The sequence below is a fragment of the Castor canadensis genome, chromosome 2 (assembly GCF_047511655.1).
Source record: "Castor canadensis chromosome 2, mCasCan1.hap1v2, whole genome shotgun sequence".
Classification (NCBI taxonomy): Eukaryota; Metazoa; Chordata; class Mammalia; order Rodentia; family Castoridae; genus Castor; species Castor canadensis.
Window position 1 is genome coordinate 124,904,007 of NC_133387.1, and position 23,096 is coordinate 124,927,102.

Sequence of the window (23,096 nt, forward strand, 5' to 3'; positions counted from 1 at the left end):
AAAACAAAACAAATATGACAGAAGAAAAGGATAGACTTGCTGGATACACTAATCTAAGTAGACAATTGTTTTCTTGTAGAACTTGAAATATATCATTAAAGCCTTCCTTGCACTTAGACTTTGTGTTGAGATCTGTTGTTATCCTAATGGATTTGCCTTCATATGTGACCTGTCACTTTTCTTTTGCAGCTTTCAGTAGTTTCTTTGTTCTGTATGGTTAGTGTTTTAATTATATTATGTCCGTGGGTGTTTTTGATTTTTCTAGTGTGGTGTTCTGAAAGACTCCTATGCTTGGATGTACCTCTCTTTCTTGAATAGGGAAATTGTATGGTATTAGTTTATTGACTAAGTTATCTGCACATTTTAGTTGTATCTCTTCTTCTTCTGCACCCAAGATTCTTAGATTTGATCTTTTGGTGATTTCTCAGAAGTCTTCCATGTCACATTCATGTTTCCTTTTTTTTTTTTTAGTATCTTTGACTGATGGATCTAATACATATACTTTATCTTCAGTCCATGAAACTCTTTTTAATGTGCTCCATTCTATGAGCCAGAATTTTATTGAGTTTTTTGTTTGGGTTATTTAGCTTTTTAATTCCAAGATTTAAATTTTCAAGACTTCTGTATTTTTACTGAGTCATTCATACCTTGAATTATCTTTTCTATTCCATTCAGTTATTTATCTGAATTTTCTTTCAGTTCAGTTGGTTATTTATAACATCTTAGAATTCACTCAGCTGCTTAGACATCTCTTTAATTTCATTGAAGATTCTTATTGGTTTTTAATTTGTTGTTTTAAATAATTTCCTCTTCACCATCATTAAAGTCCATTATTGTGGAGTTGTTGGCTTTGAAGGAGGCATATTACTTTGTTTCTCCATGAAACTTATGTTTCTATGCTGCTATTTATGCATCTGGGGCCAAGCATTTCATTAGACATTTCAATCTTCCATTACCTTTTAATTTGAAATTTATCAAAGACTATTTAAGACTGATCAATGGCTAAGTTGTTATGTATTTTCTTTTCAATAGATTTGAGGTCTCTGTCTCTGTAGTCAAACATTTGACTTCAATGCTCAAGACACTGGATGCAGCCTCCTACTCTACTCAGAAAACATAAACTTAGCCGCAAAAGCTATCACAGGTGATAAACCACAATTATGATATTATGGAATATTAATAAAGTCAGTCACCACTTCTGCTCCAGCATATTTAGATGAATAAGAAGCAAAGATGAACCTTCCTGATTTTGCAAGTCCTTAATAATAAGGGTTGTAATGGGAAGGAGATAAGTGGGATAACACTTATAAATAATAAAGAAGTAAAGAAGTGTGTGGTTTTATTAAGGCAGGAAGGGGTTGTGGCTTAGCTTATTAATAGAGGTTAATGAGAAAGTGGAGTGATTTCATAGAAAAGACTTAGTTAATGTGTTGGAAAGAGAGGATAGAAATGAAGAAAATTAAAACACAATCTGGCAATCTAATTACCTGCTAGAAATGTGAGTAACAAAGAAAATTTATTGGAGGGAGATAGAAATAGAGGTGGAATGTGAGTGAGAGGGAAGTTCTAATTGTAGTGGGAAGGAAAGTACCATGGGGAAAGGCAATAGGAAAGGGAGGAAGAGGGTATGATTTAAGATTGGGTAGCGAAAGTCAGGTATCATGGTTTACATACAATGACTGCAGAGAAAAGGAAGGGAGGAAGAGTAGAACTAAAAGGAAAATGAGGAAGGGTGTAATGTTATCCTATTCAGCTACACTAAAAACATCAATACAAACAAATGGGAAAAAAGATCAAAAAATAAAAACCAAACAGTGACAAAAAGAAACATACTTATTAAAAACCAGAATTTTGAGTTTCTTTCCTGGGCAACTATTAAAAAAAGAACTTTTCAAACAGCTACTTCCCCCCTCTCAGAGTATGAGTCTTTCAAATAATAGATTGCAATTGGGTTTGAGAATTGACAATAGAATGGTATACAAATGCTTTTATTTTCCAGCAAAAGAGGGGGATGTGATCTCAATACAATCTCCAGGGAAGGCTTGTGATGTCTGAATCCTCAGTCCTCAGTGTCACACAGTTCCCAGTACACTTGTACATTCTTCTCTCAAGTCCCCTCTAATTCAGACAAACAGTTGTTTGCCCCACTGTTCGTCCTTTTCCATATGGGATGTGCTATGCTGTGCTTTCCACTGTCAATGTGTACACTACTGAGATTTCTTGGAACTCTTGGAAGGTTCAGCTGGCAGCTGTACCTTGTCCAGGCTAGGGGCTCAATCTTTTGTCTCTGTAGGGATTTGTATTTAGGTAGATTTACTATCTATTTGTCCTTTTACTACTTTCTCTGCCATGTTAGAGGCTGTGCACAGGACCACCCCAGCTTCTGCACCCCAGATCACGGATTCATGTTTTTGGTGATTTCTGGACTCACCACAGCATCTATGCCTCTGGCCTGTGATTTTGTGTTGTCTGCAGTTACTGGGACCATCACATCTTCTGGACCATGGGTCAGAGATTCATATTGGCTGTTACTTTTCACAGGACACTGATGGATTCGAAACATTTTACCACAGCCAATAACTTTGTTAGCAGTTCCTCAGGGAACTAGATGCAGGAATATACATTCATTAAGGTGTTTCCATGAGAAAGAGTGTGGGGTGATGTCAGTCCTTCTCTTTCTTGTCCCTAAAATCCATTTTTGTCCTTAATAATTGAATGATAATCCATTGTGTACATGCACCATGTTAACAAAACATGTTATCCATTCATGAATTCATGGGTACCTACACTAATGCTATGGAGCAGGTATTATGAACAGAGCCACAGTAAACATTAATACACAGATACATTTATTGTGTGCCTACTTTGATTTCCTTGGGTTTATACTAGGGAGTGACATGGTTGGATGATATGGTAGTACCACTGTTAGTCTTTTATTGAACCCCCATATACATTTTCCTAGTGGCTTCAGTGCCTGACATTGCCAGCATTTGCTGTGCTTTGTTTTCTTAATGAGAAATTGCAATGAGAATTACAATGTGGTTTTTATTTGCATTTCCCTACATATTACATTTGATAGGCATCAAAATCCAATGACATCCTTCACAAAAATAGTAAAAAATATTGTAAAGTTTATATGGAAGCATAAAAGACCCTGCATAATCAAAGAAATCATGAGCAACAAAAGCAATGCTGGAGGTATCACAGTATCCAACCACAAATTTATTCTACAGATCCACAGTAACAGAAACAGCATGACACTGGCATAAACTGACACATAGACCAATGGAATAGAATAGAAGAACCAGAAATAAACCCACAGAGTAAATTCACCTGAGTGTTGACAAAACCACCCAAAACATCCATTCTAGAAAAAATGATTTATTTACCAAATGTGTTTGCACAAATGATTATCAACATGTAGAAGACTGAAACTTGATCCCTACCCCTGACCTGTGTAAACATCAACTCAAAATTGATCAAAAACATTAATGTGACACCTAAAACTTAGAAATGACTAGAGGGAAATATAAGAGAAACACTTTAGGATATAGGAATAAGCATATTCATTCTGAGTATGAGGGAAAAAATAACAAAAATTGACAAATGTGATTAAATTTAACCAAGAAGTTTGTCCATAGAAAAGGAAATAACAGAATGGACATATGTCTTACAAAATAGGAGCAAATCTTTAACAGCTACTCTTCTGAAGAATGAGCAATATCCAGATTATATGAATACCTAAAAAAATTGAACACCAAAACAGAAATGGTCTAATCAATAAGTGAGAAAATAAATGAACAGACACTATGTAAAGGAAGAAATAGAAATGACCAATAAGTACATTTACAACATTCCACCTTCTTAGGCATTGGGGAAATGCAAGTCAAAGTTTAATTGAGATTCCATCTCATCCCAGTCAGAATGGCTACCATCATGAAAACAAGAAACAAAAAAGTGTTGGTGAGGATGTGGGGAAAATGGAAACTTTTTATGCTCAATTTGGGAATGCAAATGAGTCTAGGCACTATGCAAATCAGTATGCAGCTTCATCTAAAAACTAAAGTAGAACTAGCATATCATTCCACTGTACCAATCTTGTACATACCTGAAGGAATAAAATCAGCATCCACTAGAGATATCTGCATACCCATGGTTATTGAAGTAGTATTCAGAAGAGCCAAATCATGGAATCACCCTAGGTTCCCATCAATGGACAAGTGGATAAAGAAAATATGCAATGGAGTATTATTCACCCATTAAGAAAAACAATTACTTCATTTGTATGAAAAGAGATGGAACAGAAGAACATCATGTTAAGTGAAATAATCCAGATCTGGGATGACAAGTGTCACGTGTATTCTCTTATATTTGGAATTCAGGTGAAAATAGAAGTTCTTGAAAGTGGAAAGGGGAATGCTAGGGATTAGAAATGGGATGTGTGAGAAGGACAAGAGCGAATAAGTATAGGTAATGGGTGATAAATATGATCAAAATGCCTCATATACATGTATGAAAATGTCACAATGAGACTCGTTGCTTTGTGAAATTAAAATACACTTATAAAAAACTGATATACAAAAACAATAAGTAAGAATAAAATATTATGAATGATCATTTTTATGTCTGAGGCACAAATTAAACTTAATGATTGTGAATCAATCACAGATTGGCAAAAAGAGCATAGTGTAAACCTCTCAATAAATACAAAAAATCAATAAAATCAAGTACAGGTTCATGATAAAAGTCTCAGAAGTGACCACACAGGATGGAAAGTGCCCAGTGTGCTAAAATATATTTACAAATATGTCCACCCCCATTTATAGCTAATAGTGAAATATTAGAAGCCTTCTGCTTCTAGCATTTGCTTTGAAGAACACAGTTCTTCTCAGCACTATGAATTAAATTTATGCAAGTCCCAGCTAGTTACACAAGGCAAGAGAAATAATAAAGTGCATACAGTAATAGAAATGAGCTACTATTCTTCAAGGGTAATAGTTAGGCTTAACACTGACATGTCTCTGTTATAAATCCCCTGAGAAGTCTATCCTAGTCTATGATCCTCTCTATATTCATAATTACACTTGATACATAATATTTACTATTTTGTTTTCCTCAGAATATGGCAAATACAGCCTGGGCAAAAAGTTTGCTAAAGCTTATTGTGAAAAAAAAAGAAAAAACAAACAACACAAAAAGGGCTGGTGGAATGATTCAAGTGGTAGAGTTCTCACCTAGCCACTGGAAGGTCCTGAACTCAAACCCCATTACCACCGAAAAAAAAAAAAAAACAACAAAAGATAGCCAGCATGGTGGCTTGCAGGAATTTCATTATAAACAATAATTTATTTAAACTTATAAAGTTAGCTTCAATAGTATTCTAGAAGCAAAGAGATTAGCAAATTAAAATGGGCCCCTGTTTAAGGGAAAACTGTGAGCACAATGAAAGATTCAATGGAGGTTTCAAGGGAAGAGATGGGCTAACACTACATGTCCTCAAGATGTCACTTGCTCACAAGAATGCAGTTGGTTCACAGCCTCCTGTGGTTGCCATTGTGATTTCTACTGCAACATGCAAACAACCAACCATGTATCCAAGCTGTCTCAGTCCAATAAGTGACAGCAGTGAAGGAGTCAGAGCCAGAGTGTTGCTGCCTAGCCTAATGCGGAGTTCCTCTCTGGGGCAACATTGCTCTGGAGCTTTGATCAACCTGGTTGGGACTGTCTCAGCACTGCACCACAGCTGAGGCAGCTCCATACATCCTTCTTCACCTTCATTCTTCTTGCAAAGAAGCACACTAGCATTTTAAGAAATATTAATATTTATTTAAGTTAATTTAACATAAAAACTATAAACTAATGGAATAAAGTGGTAGCAGCTATCATATATTCTCTCTCATTTATGGAATCTAAACCTAAAAACTGAGTGACATAAGTGTCAAACAGTGACTGTTTGGAGTGGAGCCACTTGAATGCAGAGGGAAAAGGCGAGGGTGAAGCAGGAAGAATGAAATCGTAGTACTCTATATGCATGTGTAAAGTAGAATAATGAAATCATTAAGATTATTTGAAAAAAAAGGGATAAGAAAGAACCAAAAGAGACAGATTCAAATAAAGTACATTCTATGCATGTTACATACAATCAACCAAAGTGCTTTATACAATGAATATATGCTAATAAAAACTCCAAAAATAAATTCATCCATCATGTGATATTTGCATCAGAGTGAGCACAACTATGTCCTCAAACATTTATCATTTCTCTGTGATGAAAACCCAAAATCTGTTCTTCTAGCCTTTGGACCACACAGTACACCTTCACTGTCCTTAGTCATCACACTGTGCCATGGCTCGTGAGAACTCCTTACTCACACAGGACTGAAACTTCACACCACTTGTCATCCTTTCCAGGAATTTTCTCCACAGCCTCTGATAACCTTGGACCAACTCTCAAATCCTACATCATTGTTTCAGATTCTGTACATGAATGAGAGTATGCAGAGATTGTCTTTCTGTGCCTTTGTTATTATGCTTAACATAATGTCCTCCAGGCTCAGCCACACTGTTGCAAATGACAGAACTTCTGTCTTTTCATGGGTACATAATATTCTGTTGTGTATATGTACCACATTTTCTTTATCCATTCTCTACATGATGGACACTTGGGCTGCTTCCATCTCTCAGGAATTATGAGCACTGCTGAAAAGAACATGAAAGTGCAGATTTCACTTTTACATACACACTGCATGTCATTTGGCCATATTCTCAGTAGTGGGATTACTGGGTCCTATGGTAGCTCTGTTTTCCATAATGGCTGTATTATCACTTTTGGGGATTTTGGTTTGAATTGGTTGGGTTGGGTAGATTTTGGTGTTTTAGGAAAGGTCTCCTTAATTATCCCAAACTGAACACAACACTATGTAGCTCAGGCTAGTCTCAAACTTTGATCCTCCTGCCTCAGCCTCCCAAGCACTGAGATTGCAGGCATGAACCACAACATCTGGGTACTTTTATGTCTTTAATACTGGCCATTCTTATTGGGAAGACACCTTTATATTTTATTAAGTCAGACCCTCCTGCTCCCCCTTCCTTTTCCTTTATCCCTTTAGATTTTCTTCCTTCACAGAGGTTTCCCCAAGGAAAATCTTATATTTCCATAATGACTGCTGCTTCAGAGTGTCTGAACAGACACTAAGATGTGTTTTGAACCCTGATTTATTTATAATCAAAATACTAACAGGAGTAACAAGTGTTTAAACTTTATGGAGCATTGACATAAATATTGATTATTCAAACAACAAATAAGCTTGCCTCAGACACTATGTCACCTCTGCAGCCTCCTTTATAAAGATCTAATTATAAGAGGTATTATAAGTACAACTGATTATTTTCTTGGGGAAGCCAGATTTGTAAAACTAGAAACAAATGCAAATGTGTTTGAAAGTATATCATGTACTCAAAGAAGGATAGGAATGAACTTTATGTTCAGGGGTTCTTATTGGAAGGATGGACAGAACTGAAATTATAATAATATTTTTATGAAGAAAACATCCACTAAGCTTTTAACAAAGACTGTGGGAATGAAAAATTATTTTCTCTGAAGAATAGGTAAGGTCAAGCACAATGACTAATGCCTGTAATCCTAGCTACTCTGGAGGCAGAGATCAGGAGATTAGCTCAAGGTCAGCCTGGGCAAAAAGTCAGTGAGACTGAGCAATTGAAAATTACCTGTTCAATTCTTTGTCCAATTTATTATTTGGTATTTAATTTTCTGAGCTATTTATATATTCTGTAACTTTTTCATTTTTATTTTTATTGTCATATTATTGTTGTACACGGGGGATATTATGACATCTACAAATGTACTTGCAATATATCTTAGTGAAATTAACCATTTCCACCATCCTCTTTCATCCTCTTTCCCCCATTCTTAAAATACTTTCAACAGGATTTTAAAAACATGAGCTGAAAATGGCAGACAGTGGAAGAACCCTGGGACCCTGAGCTCCATGTTTTCAGAAGAATACTTCAGATTTGAGGTAGCAAGTATTAGGGAACTTAGCTTTTTTGCCAACTAAATACCACCAGTACATAGCATGCACATAATGTACAACAGTGGACCCTTAAATTAGCTTTTTATGGCACATAACAGACCCAGAAGCCCAGGTTCTGTGGACCAATGCCTGCAACCACCCTGTTCTTTTTTGGCTTCTTTCCTCTTCATTTGCTAAAATGCAACACATAAAACTGCAGATCAAGTTCTTCAAGCATCTGGGATGTCATGGACCCACCACAATTACAGGACACAGAACCTCAGACTCCAGCTTGCCTGAGCTGTCCTGACACAATTCCACTGAAGGAACCTGCAACCCTGCTGGGGAGTGCCACACATCATCTGCAATGGAGTAAACTACATATTCCATCACAGCTGGTGGACAGATTGCATACCTCTTGAACAAAATTATTGGCCATAAATGGTGGGAAAGTGTCACTTTCACCTGGTGGGGTTGGGGAGGAATGCTGAGCTAATCCAGCCTTCTTGAGGATGGGGCACCTCAGCAACAGTATGGTAAAAACAAAACATCCTCCCAGGTGGTAACCTTGTAGAAACTTGAACTGAGCTAAAATTGAGAAATTTCCAAGAGAAAAGCTGTGGACCAAAAAAGCTCAATTCTACCTCCTTGGTTTGAGCTGCTGGCAGTAGGGGCTGGCAACAGCTCACATACCAGCTCCTCACAGGACCACTTCAGAGAATCTACCTGTACCAGGGAACCCATCCCACCAAGAAAAGTGTTGGCTCAAACATGCTGATTTGATCTCCCCCCAAGTTGATTGCTAGGGAGAGGCAATATCCATTGCCACAGAGACCAGCATACCAAACTTGAGAAGGGGCAGAGACACAGAAAGAGGCCCTGTAAGAAGTGTCAGCACCTGCATTAGACATCAGAAGAAAGAGCCCAGAACACCCATTGAACTGAAGAAAAAAACCATCCCATTTCTCTCCTAAAAAGGAAGAAATTTGGACAATAAATATACATTTTATTCTTATTGAATATTTTTATTTTTTGTTTTAATTTTTAATTAATTTAAAAATTTTTATTACTTATCTCCTTTTTCCATTCTGTCCAGCTACCAATTTGCTTAGCCCTCTCTCCTTTACACATTTTTTCTCTTCCATTTTATTCTTTCCTTTCTTCTTCCTCCTTATCATCCTCTCCCTGCCTTCCTTTCCCCCCACTGTTCCTACCTCCTCCACACTCACCACTCATCAATAGTCTTGTATACCAACTTTATAGGTTACCCCCATCCTTCCTTTCCCACTGCAATCACTGACAATGCCACCCTCTCCTACAATCACTGAACCACACCTTTACATATATTATAAATATATATATATATAGGGCCTTATTACCTTGTATCCATACTCCCTGTCCCCTCTTTTAGCAACATCTTTTTAATTACCTAAGCATCTATCTCTACACAAACATGAAGGGGATGAATCCCCAGTTGCTGAAATTAGAAGAATGATAATAAGAATGCCCAATAAGATTAAGGGGTCATATTAAAACAAGTCAATGAATCCCAAGAAAACTGAATAAAAATAATTTTTTAAAAAAACTCAAGAAGACACAGAAACAACTAAATGAACTCAAAGACGATTTCAACAAATTCTCAAAGTAAACTGAGGAGGTTATCAAAAAAAGATAAATGAAATAAAGAAGACAGCACAAGAAGTGAAAAAGGAGTTTAACAAAAATATGGAAAGTCTCAGAAAAAATTAATCAAACAGAAATCATGGAAATAAAAATTTCCCTAAGTCAAATAAAAAATACAGTTGAAAGCCACACCAAAGGAGTGGAATAAGTGGAAGAAAGAATTTTAGGGCTCAAATTAAAAATAGATGTTAAGGAAAAAAGAGAAAAATCCTCAGAAAAAATACCCAAGAGCTAAAAAGAATATGCAAGAACTCTGCTACTGAATCTAAAGACCAAACCTGCAAATCATGAGCATGAAAGAAGAAGAGGTGCAAGCCAACGTAGGTAATGTATTGAACAAAATAATGGCAGAAAAATCACCAAGTTTCAAGAAAGAGATATCGATCCAGGTACAGGAGGCCACCAGGACACCAAACAGACATGACCCAAACACACTACTCCACAGCATATTCTGGTTAAAACAATTAGCACAGAAAACAAGAAAAGAATATGGAAGGCTGTAAGAGAGAGAGAAAAAAAAGCATGTAATGTAAATCCTTCAAAACACCAGCAGATTTCTCAACAGAAAACTTAAAAGCAAGAAAGGCATGGAGTGAGGTATTTCAAGCACTGAAATAAAACAATTTCAGTTCTAGGATACTCTACCCAGCAAAACTATCATTCAAAATTGAGGGAGTAATAAAAATCTTCCATGATAAATAATAACTAAAATAATACATGACCACCACACCAATATTATAGAAGGTTCTAAAAGGAATCCAACACACAGAGATGAAAAAAAAAACACCCCCATGCAAAGGTGGGAATTATTAAACTTCAAAAGAAGAGCAGACAAGTAATCAAAGAATAGTACTGAATTAGTTGCACACACACAAACCCTTACACAACAAAAAGAACTAAGTGGCAGGAATCACCCCAAACCTCTCAATATTAACACCAAATTTTAATGGCCTCAATTCCCCCATTCAAGATATCAAGTGGCAAACTGGATTAGAAAGAAAAACCTGACAATTTGTTGTTTAAAAGAAAACCACCTTATAGAAAGAAACAAACATTATCTTAGGGTGAAAGGGTGGAAGAAAATTTACTGAGATAATTGGCCCCAGAAACAAGCAGGAGTACCAATACTTACGTAAGGTAAAGTAGACTTCAAACCTAAATTAGTCAGAAGAGATAAAGAAGGTCACTTCATACTAATAAAAGGAGCAATACATCAAGAGGAAATAACAATTGTTAACTTATATGCTCCCAATATCAGTGTGCCCAATCTCAGTAAATATACAATACTGAACTTTAAAACATAGATATTCCCTGACACAAAGGTGATGGAAGACTTCCCTACTCTTCTATCACCAAGAGATAGGTCATCCAGACAAAAAATTAACAAAGAAACTCTAGGATTGAATGACACCATAGATCAACTGGACCTGACTTATCTGTACAAAGTATTCCATCCTGAAACAGCAGATATACATTCTTATATGCATCCCATGGAACTTTCTCCAAAACAGATCATATTTAGGTTACAAGGCAAGTCTTAACAAATAAAGAAAATTGAAAAGCCCACTGCATACTATCAGACCATAACCCAAATAAACTAGAACTCAACAACAAAAGAAACAGCAGAAAATACTCAAACACCTGGAAACTGAGTAACATATTACTCCAGATCAGTGGGTCATTGAAGAGATAAGTAAGGAAATCAAGAAAATTTTGGAATTTAATGAGAATGAAAGCACAACCTGTCAAAACCTATGGGACACAGGAAAGGTAGTTCAAAGGGGAAAGCTTAGAGCCAGGAGTGCATATATTAAAAACACAGAAAGACCTCAAATAAATGACCTAATGCTGCATCTCAAACTCCTAGAAAAACAAGAACAAGTGAAACTCAAAACTAGCAGAAGGTGGAAATAAAATAAAGGCCAAAATTAATGAAATAAAGACCAAAAAAGTATACAAAGAGTCAATGAAACAAAGAGCTAGTGTTTTGAAAAGATAAACAAGATCAACAAACCCCTGGCAAATTGCCTAAAATGAGGACGGGGAAGACCCAAATTAATAAAATCAGAGATGAAAGGGGACATAACCACAAATACTAACAAAATTCAGAGAATAATTAGATAGTATTTGAAAACTTATACTCAAGTAAACTGGAAAATCTATATGAAATGGATAAATTACTAAATGCATATACCAATGTAAATTGAAGAAGTGGGATCCAAGCAGGCAACTAGGGTGCAAAAGCAGATGGTGTGAACTCCCTGAATCAAAAACCTTGCTGAGATACTGGAGCCACACTTGGTGGAAATAATACACCAAGGAGAATCAAAACTTCAATGCCCTGTGCCTCTAGACCATAGAAAGCTTCTCCACATCACATTACACTGAGAAAAAAGGAGGGCTGACCTACCATAACCAGATGCTGGCCCCAAACCTGCCTGGGATACATTCAGCAGAACAAACAGGTGAGTGCCAAGCATCATGCAGTATTCCCCCAGCCACCCCTGGGATAAACGAGCATAGCCCCCTTGGCAAAATGACCCCCTTGCAAAAAATACCCTGAAAACTTGCAATCAGCAGAGGGGGCTGGAACTCTGAAAGTGCACCAGAGAAGGGCTAGGGGCAAAGAGCTAACCTCCACACAAACTTTAGTAAACCAATGGTTGGAAAGGCAGAAGGGCTGATAGGGGGCAGGTGATAAGCCATTGCCTGAAATAGGGCAGGTAGCAGTCCACAAAGCTCATCTCTTGAGCCAGTTAGCAACATCCAAAGTCAAAGGACACTGCAAAATTGAAAAAAAAATCAGCAAATCATCACAACACGCTGACAACAGTGGGCCGGCTGATGGGTCACTGAACTTGCCCTAAAGTAAGGAGGTGAGGCAAAGAAATAAGCCCACAGTAATCAAGCACAGCAAAACCCTAACTCCAAAGCAGGACAGTTGGTGGGCTACAGAGCTGATTCCAGAACCTGAGGGCAACATACAAACTTAAACTGCCACATCACACTTAGGGTGAGCTGACCAAGCAGCTGCCTCTGAAAGACAGAAGAAAAAAAAGAAACAAACACTACCCAACCACCTGGTGAGACTATGACAGAGCTTCTGCTTAAATACCAACACCAGGGCTGGATGATAGAGGAGTAACACCAGAACTTAAACTAAGACTGAAATTCTATTGTTCCTGAACCTGGAATTTTTGTTTGTTTGTCTGCTTGTTTTGTTTTTTGTTTGTTCATCTCTTCCTGTTGATTTCTTTGGGGTTTTTTTGTTGTTATTTTTCCTATTGTGAATTGGCTAACACTAAATGACAGACAGTCCAGGGACAGAAATAGCACACATACACTTAGCTACAAACCCAATGCAGCCACAAAACAAAATTAAAACAAGAGAAAGAAAACAGGTGACTGAAACCACCAACTAGCCTATCAAGAACATAGATGCACAGTACCAAGAGGAGTGATGGGAAGATGAAAAACGGATGGAAATCATTCTCTCCCCAAAAAAATTTAATACAGGATTCAGAGGGAAATGAAGAAAATAGATACCCAGTTCCAGACTCCAACAAAACAAAGACAAATGATGGCAAGGAACCCAATGATGCCCACAAGAACAACCTCAAAGAAGAAATCTTGCAAGTAATTACTGAGAATTTCATGGAGATGTTACTAGACATGCTTAACCAAAGCACACAAGAGGCACTAAAGAAAGTATCGAGCAGATACAGAAAGAAATAAATGAACTTATAAGAGTCCTAAATAAACAATAAGACCAAACCTGAGACTCATGGACATTGAAGAATGAGAAGAAGTGAAAGCAAAAGAGATTCATAATGTATTCAACAAAATAATAACAGAAAATTTCCCATAGAGAAAGTTATGCCCATTCAGGTACAGGAAGTGTCCAGGATACCAAACAGACTTGACCAAAATAGAACTACCCCATGACACATTATCATTAAAACAACAAGCACACAGAATAGAGAAAGAATATTGAAAGCTGCAAGAGAGAAAAAACAAATAACATCCAAAGTAAACCCATCAAAATCACAACAGATTTCTCAAGGGAAACTTTAAAAGCAAGAAGAGCATGGAGTGAGGTATTCAGACACTAAATGAAAACAACTTCAATTCTAGGGTACTCTACCCAGCAAAACTACCATTCAAAATAGATGGAGCAATAAAAGTCTTCAATGATAAACAGAAACTAAAACAATATATGACCACCAAACCACCACTACAAAAGGTTCTTCAAGGAATTCTGCACACAGAAAATGAAAGCAAACAAAATCATGAGAGGACAGGCATCACCAAACCACAGAAGAAAAGACAAGGAATGAGAGAGTAACGTTAGCTCAGCTGCACATAATCAAAACCTTAAACAACAAAAACAGATAAATGACAGGAATCACCACACATCTATCAATACTAACACTGAATATTAATGGACTTAAGTCTCCCACCAAAAGATACCATCTGGAAAACTGGATCAAAAAAGATCCAACAATCTGTTGTATACAGGAGACCCACCTTATTGACAGAAACAAGCACTGGCTTAGGGAGAAAGGCTGGAGAAGATTTATCAATCCAATGGCTGCAGAAAACTGGCAGGAGTAGCAATATTTATCTCAGACAAAGTAGACCTCAAACTTACATTGATCAAACAAGATAAAGGACACTCCATACTAATAACAGGTGAAATATGCAAAAGGAAATAACAATTATCAACCCATATGCACCCAATGTCAGTGCACCCAAATTCATCAAACATACTCTGATGGACCTAAAAGCATATATAGACCCCAAAACTATGTATATATATATATGTATATATATATACACACACCCCACCACCAAGAGATAGGTCATCCAAACAAAAAATCAATAAGGAAATTCTAGAACTAAATCACACCATTGATCAAATAGACATAGCTGATGTCTACAGAATATTTCATCCATCTTTTGCACAATATACATTCTTCTCAGAAGCCCAAGGAACTTTCTCCAAATTTGATCATATCTTAGGGCACAAAGCAAGCATCAGCAAATATAAGAAACTAGAAATAACTCCATGCATTCTATTTGATAACAACGCATTAAAACCAGAACTCAACAACAACAAAAAACAGTAGAAAACATGCAAACAATAGGAAGATGAACAACACATTGCTCAATGATCAGTGGGTCATTGATGAACTAAAAGGGGAAATTAAAAGGAACCTAAATATATATATATATATATATATATATATATATATACACACACACACACACACACACACACACACACACACACAAAGAATCAATGAAACAAAAAGCTGGTTCTTTGAAAAAACAAATGAGATTGGCAAACCTGACTAAAAATGAGGAGAGAAAAAACCCAAATCCATAAAATCAGAAATGCAAAAGGTAAGATAACATCAAACACCATGGAAATACAGGAAATCATCAGAGACTACCTTGTGAGCCTATACTCTAACAAATTTGAAAATTTGAGGAAATGAACAGATTTCTAGACACAACCATTCAAAACTGAACCAAGAGGATATTAATCACCTGAATAGATCTATAACACTAAAAGAAATTGAAGCAGCAATCAAGAGTCTCCCAAAAAAGGAAGTTCATGACCTGATGGATTCACTGCTGAATTCTATCAAACATTTAAAGAAGAACTAATAACAACCCTCCTTAAACTTTTACATGAAATAGAAAGGGAAGGAACATTGCTTAACTCATTTTATGAAGCCAATATTATTCTTATCCCAAAACCAGACAAAGACACCTCCAAAAAGGAGAACTACAGGCCAATCTCCTTAATGAACATCGATGCAAAAATCCTCAATAAAATAATGGCAAACTGAATCCAACAACACATCAGAAAGATTATTCACCACAACCAAGTCGGCATCATCCCAGGGATTGCAGGGTGGTTCAAAATACATAAATCTATAAATGTAACACAGCACATTAATAGAAGGAAAGACAAAAACCACTTGATCATCTCAATAGATGCAGAAAAAGCCTTCAACAAGATCCAACACCACTTCATGATAAAAGCTCTAAGAAAACTAAGAATAGAAGGAATGTACCTCAACATTGTGAAGGTTGTATAAGACAATCCTACAGCCAACATCATACTTAATGGTAAAAAACTGAAACCACTTCCCCTAAAATCAGGAATGAGACAAGGGTGCCCACTATCCCCACTCCTATTCAACATAGTACTGGAATGCCTAGCCAGAGCAATTAGGCAAGAAGAAGAAATAAAAGGAATGCAAATAGGTAAAGAAGCTGTTAAAATATCCCTATTTGCAGATGATATCATCCTATCTCTTAAAGACCAAAAACTCCTATACACCATAAACAGATGTAGCAAGGTGGTAGGATACAAAATCAACTTACAGAAATCATTAGCTTTTCTATACATCAACAGCAAAAAAACTGAGAAGGAATACATGGAAACAATCAAATCCTTTCACAATAGCCTCAAAAAAATGAAATACATAGGAGTAAACTTAACAAAGGATGTGAATGACCTCTACAAAGAGAATTACAAACCCCTGAAGAAAGAGTTCGAGGAAGACTACAGAAGATGGAACAATATCCCATGCTCATGGATTGGTAGAATCAACATAGTAAAAATGGCTATACTACCAAAAGCAATGTATATGTGTAATGCAATTCCCATCAAAATCCCAAAGACATTCATCACAGAGATTGAAAAATCTACCCTAAAGTTCATTTGGAAACACAAGAGAGCGCAAATAGCCAAGGCAATACTGAGCAAAAAGAGCAATGCTGGAGGTATCCCAATACCTGACTTCAAACTGTATTACAAAGCAGTAGCAATAAAAACAGCATAGTACTGGCACAAAAACAGACATAAAGACGAGTGGAACACAATATAGGACCCAGATATGAATCCACACAACTATACCCACCTCATTTTTGACAAAGGTGCCAAAAATATATGATGGAGAAAAGACAGCCTCTTCAACAAATGTTGCTGGGAAAAGTGGTTATCTATCTGCAAGAAACTGAAACTAGATCCATGTTTATCACCCTGTACTAGTATTAACTGAAAATGGATCAAGAACCTTAATATCAGATCTGAAACTCTGAAGTTAGTACAGGAAGAAGCAGGAAACACTTCAGAACTAATTGGTATAGGCAAGAACTTTCTCAATAGAACCCTAGCAGCTCAGCAAGTATGAGAAAGGATGGACAAACAGGACTGCATAAAATTAAAAAGCTTCTGCACAGCTGAAGAAATGGTCTCTAAATTGAAGAGAGCACCCAAAGAGTGGGAGAAAATATTTGTTTGCTATACACCAGACAAAGGTTTGATAACCAGAATATACAGGGAACTTAAGAAACTAAATTCTCCTAAAATCAATGAACCAGTTAGGAAATGGGTAACTGAACTAAACAGAACTTTCTCAAAAGAAGAAATTCAAATAGTCAAAAAACACATGAAAAAATGCTCACCATTTCTACCTATAAAGGAAATGCAAATCAAAACTGTATTAAGATTCCACCTCACACCGGTTAGAATAGCCATCATCAAAAACACCACTGACATGTGTTGGCGAGGATGTGGGGAAAAAGGAACCCTCATACACTGCTGGTGGGAATGAAAGCTGGTGCAACCAATGTGGAAAAATATTTGGAGGCTTCCTAAAAATCTAAATATAGACCTGCCATATGATCCAGCAATCCCACTCCTCAGGATATACCCAAAGGAATGCAACAGAGATTACTCCAGAGGCATCTGCACACCCATGTTTATTGCAGCATTATTCACAATAGCCATGTTATGGAAACAACCAAGATGCCCCACTATTGATGAATGGATGAAGAAAATGTGTTATTTATACACAATGGAATTTTACTCAGCCATCAAGAATGACATCTTATCATTCACAAGTAAATGGATGGAACTGGAGAACATCATCCTGAGCAAGGTTAGGCAGGCTCAGAAAACCAAAAATCATATGTTCTCCCTCATATGTGGACTTTAGATCTATGGCAAAGGCATTAAGGTATTGGACTTGGGTCACACGCTAAGGGGAGAGCACATATGGTAGGAATGGGGATAGGTAAGAAACCCAAAACTTGAAAGTGTTTCATGTCCCCACTACAGAGGAACTAATACAGAAACCTTAAAGTGACAGAGGTCAATATGGGAAGGGGATCAGGAACTAGTGAAGAGTTAGAGATGAATCAATTCAGGTTGTAATACACTTGTGCATGGAAGCAATGCTAAGAATCTCCCTGTACAGCTATCCTATCTCAACTAGCAAAATTGTTTTGTATTTAATATTATTGCTTATGTCTTCTCTTCAACAAAATTGGAGAAAAGCGCAGGACAGGTTCTCCCTTGAAGTGTTGGGGGAGAGGTAGGTGCAGGGGACAAGTGTGAGAAATGACCCAAACTATGTATACACATATGAATATATGAATAAAGAAAAAACAAAACAAAATAAAAACAAGAAGAAAGTTGGACAAAGAAGATATTAAAAACCTAATGAAATTGAATCAGTAATAAACACCCTTCCTACAAAGAAGATCCTAGGACCTGATGGATTCACAGGCAAATTTGACCAAACCTTTAAATAAGAACTAACACTAATACTCCTCATACCGTTCCAGGAAATAGAATGGGAACGAACACTACCAAAGTCATTTTATGAATCCTGCATTACACTCATTCTAAAATCCAACAAATATATACAACTAGAAAAGGGAATTATAGACCAATAACTTTAAAGAATAGATGCAAAGATTCTAAAGAAAATACTGTTAAACAGATTTCAACAACATGTCAAAAAGATCATACTCCAGTTTCATTCCAGGGTCGCAAGGATGGTTCAAGATATGCAAATCCATAAATGTAATACAGCATATAAACAAAAACAAGGACAAAAGCAATGTGCTCCTCCCAATAGATGAAGAAATGTCTTTGACAAAATCCAACACCTTTCATGATAAAAGCACTGAAAAAACTAGGAGTAGAAGGAATGTTCCTCAACATAATAAAGGCTATATATGACAAACCTCATATTAAATGGAGAACAACTGGAACAGTTCCCATGAAGTTAGCAATGAGACAGAGATGCCCGCTTTCTCCACTCTTATTCAATATAGTTTTCAAATTCCTATCCAGAGAAATATAACTAGAGCAAGAAACAAAAAGGATTAAAATAGAGAAGGAAGAAGCCAAACTATCCTTGTTTTCAGATGTCATTATCCTATACCTATGAGACCATAAAAACTCTATAAAAAAACTATTAGACATCATAAACCCTTTCAGCAAAGTAGCAGGATACAAAATTAACATACAGAAATCAGTAGCTTTTCTATACACCACAACACACAGACTGAGAAAGAAATCAGGGAAACAATCCCACTTACAATAGCCTCAAAAACAATAAAGTACTTTGGAATAAATTCAATGAAAGAAACTAAGGACTTTTTTCCATGGAAAGTATAAGCCTCTGAAGAGAGAAATTGAAGAAGACATCAGAATTTGGAAAGACATTCCATGCTCATGGATTGTTAGAATCAACATTGTGAAAATGGCCATACTACCATAAGCAATATGGAGATTCCTCAAAAAAATAAAGATGGAACTTCCATATGATACAGTGATACTGCTCCTGGGCATCAACCCAAAGGAACGTAACACATAATGCAATAGAGACACTTGTACACCAATGTTCTTTGCAGCACTATTCATAATATTCAAGCTTTGGAACAACCCAGGTGCCCTACAACTGATGAATGGATCACAAAATGTGGTATATATACACAATGGAGTATTACTCAACCATAAGGAATAATGACATGTAGTTTGAAGGGAAATGGATGCAATTGGAGGACATCATGTTAAGAGAAGTAAGCCTGGATCAGAAACACAAAAGCTGCATGTTGCCTCTGATATGTGGAAGACAGATACAAAGACAAACATTTACACAAATACAAGCATGATCATATACAAACTCAGATATAGAGGATATTTGCAATAGTGGAAGTACTCTTTGGAACTTGGGGAATGAGGGGAAAGGAAAAGAGAATGATAGAGCATTAGTAATATTGCATAACACAGTATGTGAATGTAGAGAATATAAGGATGTGTATTGAAAGCTGTTGAAAAATGGGGGATGGGAAGTAAAGGGATAAGAGAGAGTAATGGAGGGGTTGAATGGACCAAAGTAAATTATACCCACAGTGGGAATACATTGAAACACCCTTTTGAACATCAACTTGAATATTAATAATGAAAATAAGTACTGTAAATAGGTACAGTAGTGGGGTCATACTAATGGGAGAGGGGAAGGTGAAGGAAGGAGATTAGGGTGGCAGTATATGGTAGATGGACTTCATATACCTATATGACACAAAACTAAAAAACCTTTGAAATTGAATTAAGTGGGGTGGAGAGGGGGTTGATAGGGAGAGATTATGGGGGCAATATAAATAATGTAAAATGCAAATCTATTGGAATTGTCACTATGAATCCGCCATGTAATGAATATATCCTAATAAAAATTATAAAAAAAGAAATGAAAAAGAGGAAATAATAGCAAACACCAAGGAAATCACCAGAAAATAACTCAAAAACATATATTCAATTAAATTGGAAAATCTAGAAGAACTGGACAAGTTCCTGGATACTTATGCCTATCCACAACTGAAACAAGAGGAAATTAATAACTTAAATCTATGACATGCAAGACATAGAAGCAGCAATAAAGAGCTTGCTAAAAAAGAAAAGTCCAGGACCTATCAGACCCTTAAAGAAAAACTAATACCAATACTCCTTAAACATTTCCATGCAATAGCAAGGGAAGGAACATTGCCAAACTCATTCTATGAAGCCAGCATCACACTCATACCAAGACCACACAAGGACACACAAAAAAAAGAAAATTTCTGGCCAATCTCTTTACATAAGTTCAAAAAATCTCTATAAAATATTGGCAAATAGAATTCAACAACATATCAAAAAGATCATACACCATGATCAAGTTGGTTCATCCCAGAAATGCAGGGATGGTTCAACATATGCAAATCATTAAAGGTAATGCAGCACATTGACAGAAGAAAAGACAAAAGCTACTTGATTATCTCAACAGATGCAGAAAAAGCCTTCAATAAGATTCAACACCATTTCATGATAAAAAATCTGATGAGACTAGGGATAGAAGGAATGTACCTTAACATAATAAAGGTTATATATGACAATCCTGTAGGCAATATCATACTAAATGGGGAAACACTGGAAACATTTCTTCTAAAGTCAGGAATGAGATAAGGATGTTCACTCTTTCCACTCTTATTGAACATAATCTTGGAATTCCTACCCCAAACAATAAGGCAGGGAGAAGAAATAAAAGGAATACAAATTGGAAAGGAGGTAATTAAACTACCCTTATTTGCAGATAATATGATATACCTAAAAGATCCAAAAAACTTCTCCAAAAAACTCCTAGACACCACCAACAGCTTCAGCAAACTAGCAGTACATAAAATCAGTCTACAAAAATCAATATCATTTCTATACACCAAAAATGAACAGACTGAGAAAGACTATAGAAAAATAATTCCATTGACAATAGCCTAACAAAAACTACCTAGGAATAAACTTAACAAAAGATGTGAAAGCCCTCTACAATGAAAACTATAAACCACTGAAGAAAGAAATGGGATAATGGAAAGATCTCCCATGTTCATGGACTGGTAGAATCAATATTGTGAGATTGGCTATATTACCAAAAGCAATTTACATGCTCAATGCAATCGCCATCAAAATTCCAGTGACATTCAACACAGTGATTGAAATATCAACCCTGAAGTTTACCTGGAAGCACAAAAATCACCAATAGTCAAGGCAATATTGAACAAAAAGAGCAATGCAGGAGGTATCACAATACCCAAATTCAAAGAATAGTCCAGAGCCGTAGCAATAAAAATAGCATGTTATTGGCATAAAATGCACATGAAGACCAGTGGATCCGAATATAAGAGCCAGATATGAGTCCACGCAGATACACCTGCCTGATTTTTGGCAAAGGAGCCGAAAACATATGGTGGAGAAAATAAAAAGGCCTTTTCAACAAATGTTGCTGGGAAAACTGGTTATCTGCCTGCAGAGAACTGAAACTTGTCTATTGTCGATGCCTTTCACCTTGTGCAAGTATCTACTCATAGTAGATTAAGGAACTTAATAAAAGACCTGAAACTTTGAATTACTATAGGAAAGACCAGGGAATACATTGGAATTAGTAACCAAAAGAAATGACTTCCTAAAAGAACTCAAATGGCTCAGCAAGTAAGGGAAAGAATTGATAAGTGGGACTACCTGAAGTTAAAAAGCTTCTGTACAAGAAAAGAAATGCTCTCTATATTGAAGAAACTGCCCATAGTATGGGAAAAAAATCTTTGCCAACTTCATATCTGACAATGGATTAATAGCCAGAATATGCAGGGAACTCAAAAAACTATACGCCAAAAAATCAATGACCCAATGAAGAAATGGGCAAATGAACTGAACAGAGCTTTTTCAAAGGAAGGAGTGCAAATGGCCAAATGACACATGAAAACATGCTCACCATCCCTGGTCATAAAGGAAATGCAAATCAAAACCACATTAAGATTCAACTCACTCCTGTTAGAATGGCTATCATCAAGAACACAAACCATAAGTGTTGGTGAAGATGTGGGGGAAATGGAAGCCTCATTCACTGCTGAAGGGAATGTAAATTAGTTTAGCCACTATGGAAAACAGTACTGAAAACTAAACATGGAAATGGCATTTGATCCAGCAATTCCACTCTTAGGCATGTGCCCAAAGGAATGTAAGTCAAGGTAAAATAAAGACACTTGCACACCAATGTTTATTGTAGCACTATTCATAATAGCCAAGCTATGGAAAAAACACAGATGCTCAGCAATTGATAAATGGATTAAGAAAAGGGGATTATATATATTTACATATCTATCTATCTATCTATCTATCATCTATCTATATATCTCCAAAAGGGCTTTATTCAGCCATAAGGATGAATGAAACCACATGATTTGGAGGTAAATGGATGCAATTGAAGGACATCATGTTAAGTGAAATAAGCCAGGCTCAGAAAGACAAAGGTCACATGTTTTCTGTCATATGTGGGAGATAGACACAATAAAAATACAGGCAATATTACACAAAACCTGTTGCACAAAGTGAGTTCACAAATGAGAGAGGGAAGGTAAAAGAAAGAAGTTAAGAAGGTGAGTATGGGTGATGTACTTTCTGTACAAGAATTAATATAGATTTTTTAAACCTGTTGAAATCACCATAAGAAGGGACTAAGGTAGAAAGGAGAAAAGTAGAGG

At 36.4% G+C, this 23,096-nt stretch overlaps 1 protein-coding gene across 1 annotated transcript in view; it reads left to right on the forward strand.

Annotated features, from left to right (window-relative positions):
• Nucleotides 1-2,405: 2,405 nt before the first annotated feature.
• LOC109675014 (olfactory receptor 4F5-like) overlaps nt 2,406-23,096 on the forward strand; it is a 34,826-nt gene continuing 14,135 nt past the window's right edge. The window contains 1 exon segment of the mRNA XM_074058731.1: nt 2,406-2,507. Within this exon segment, the coding sequence (XP_073914832.1) occupies nt 2,406-2,507 (102 nt within the window).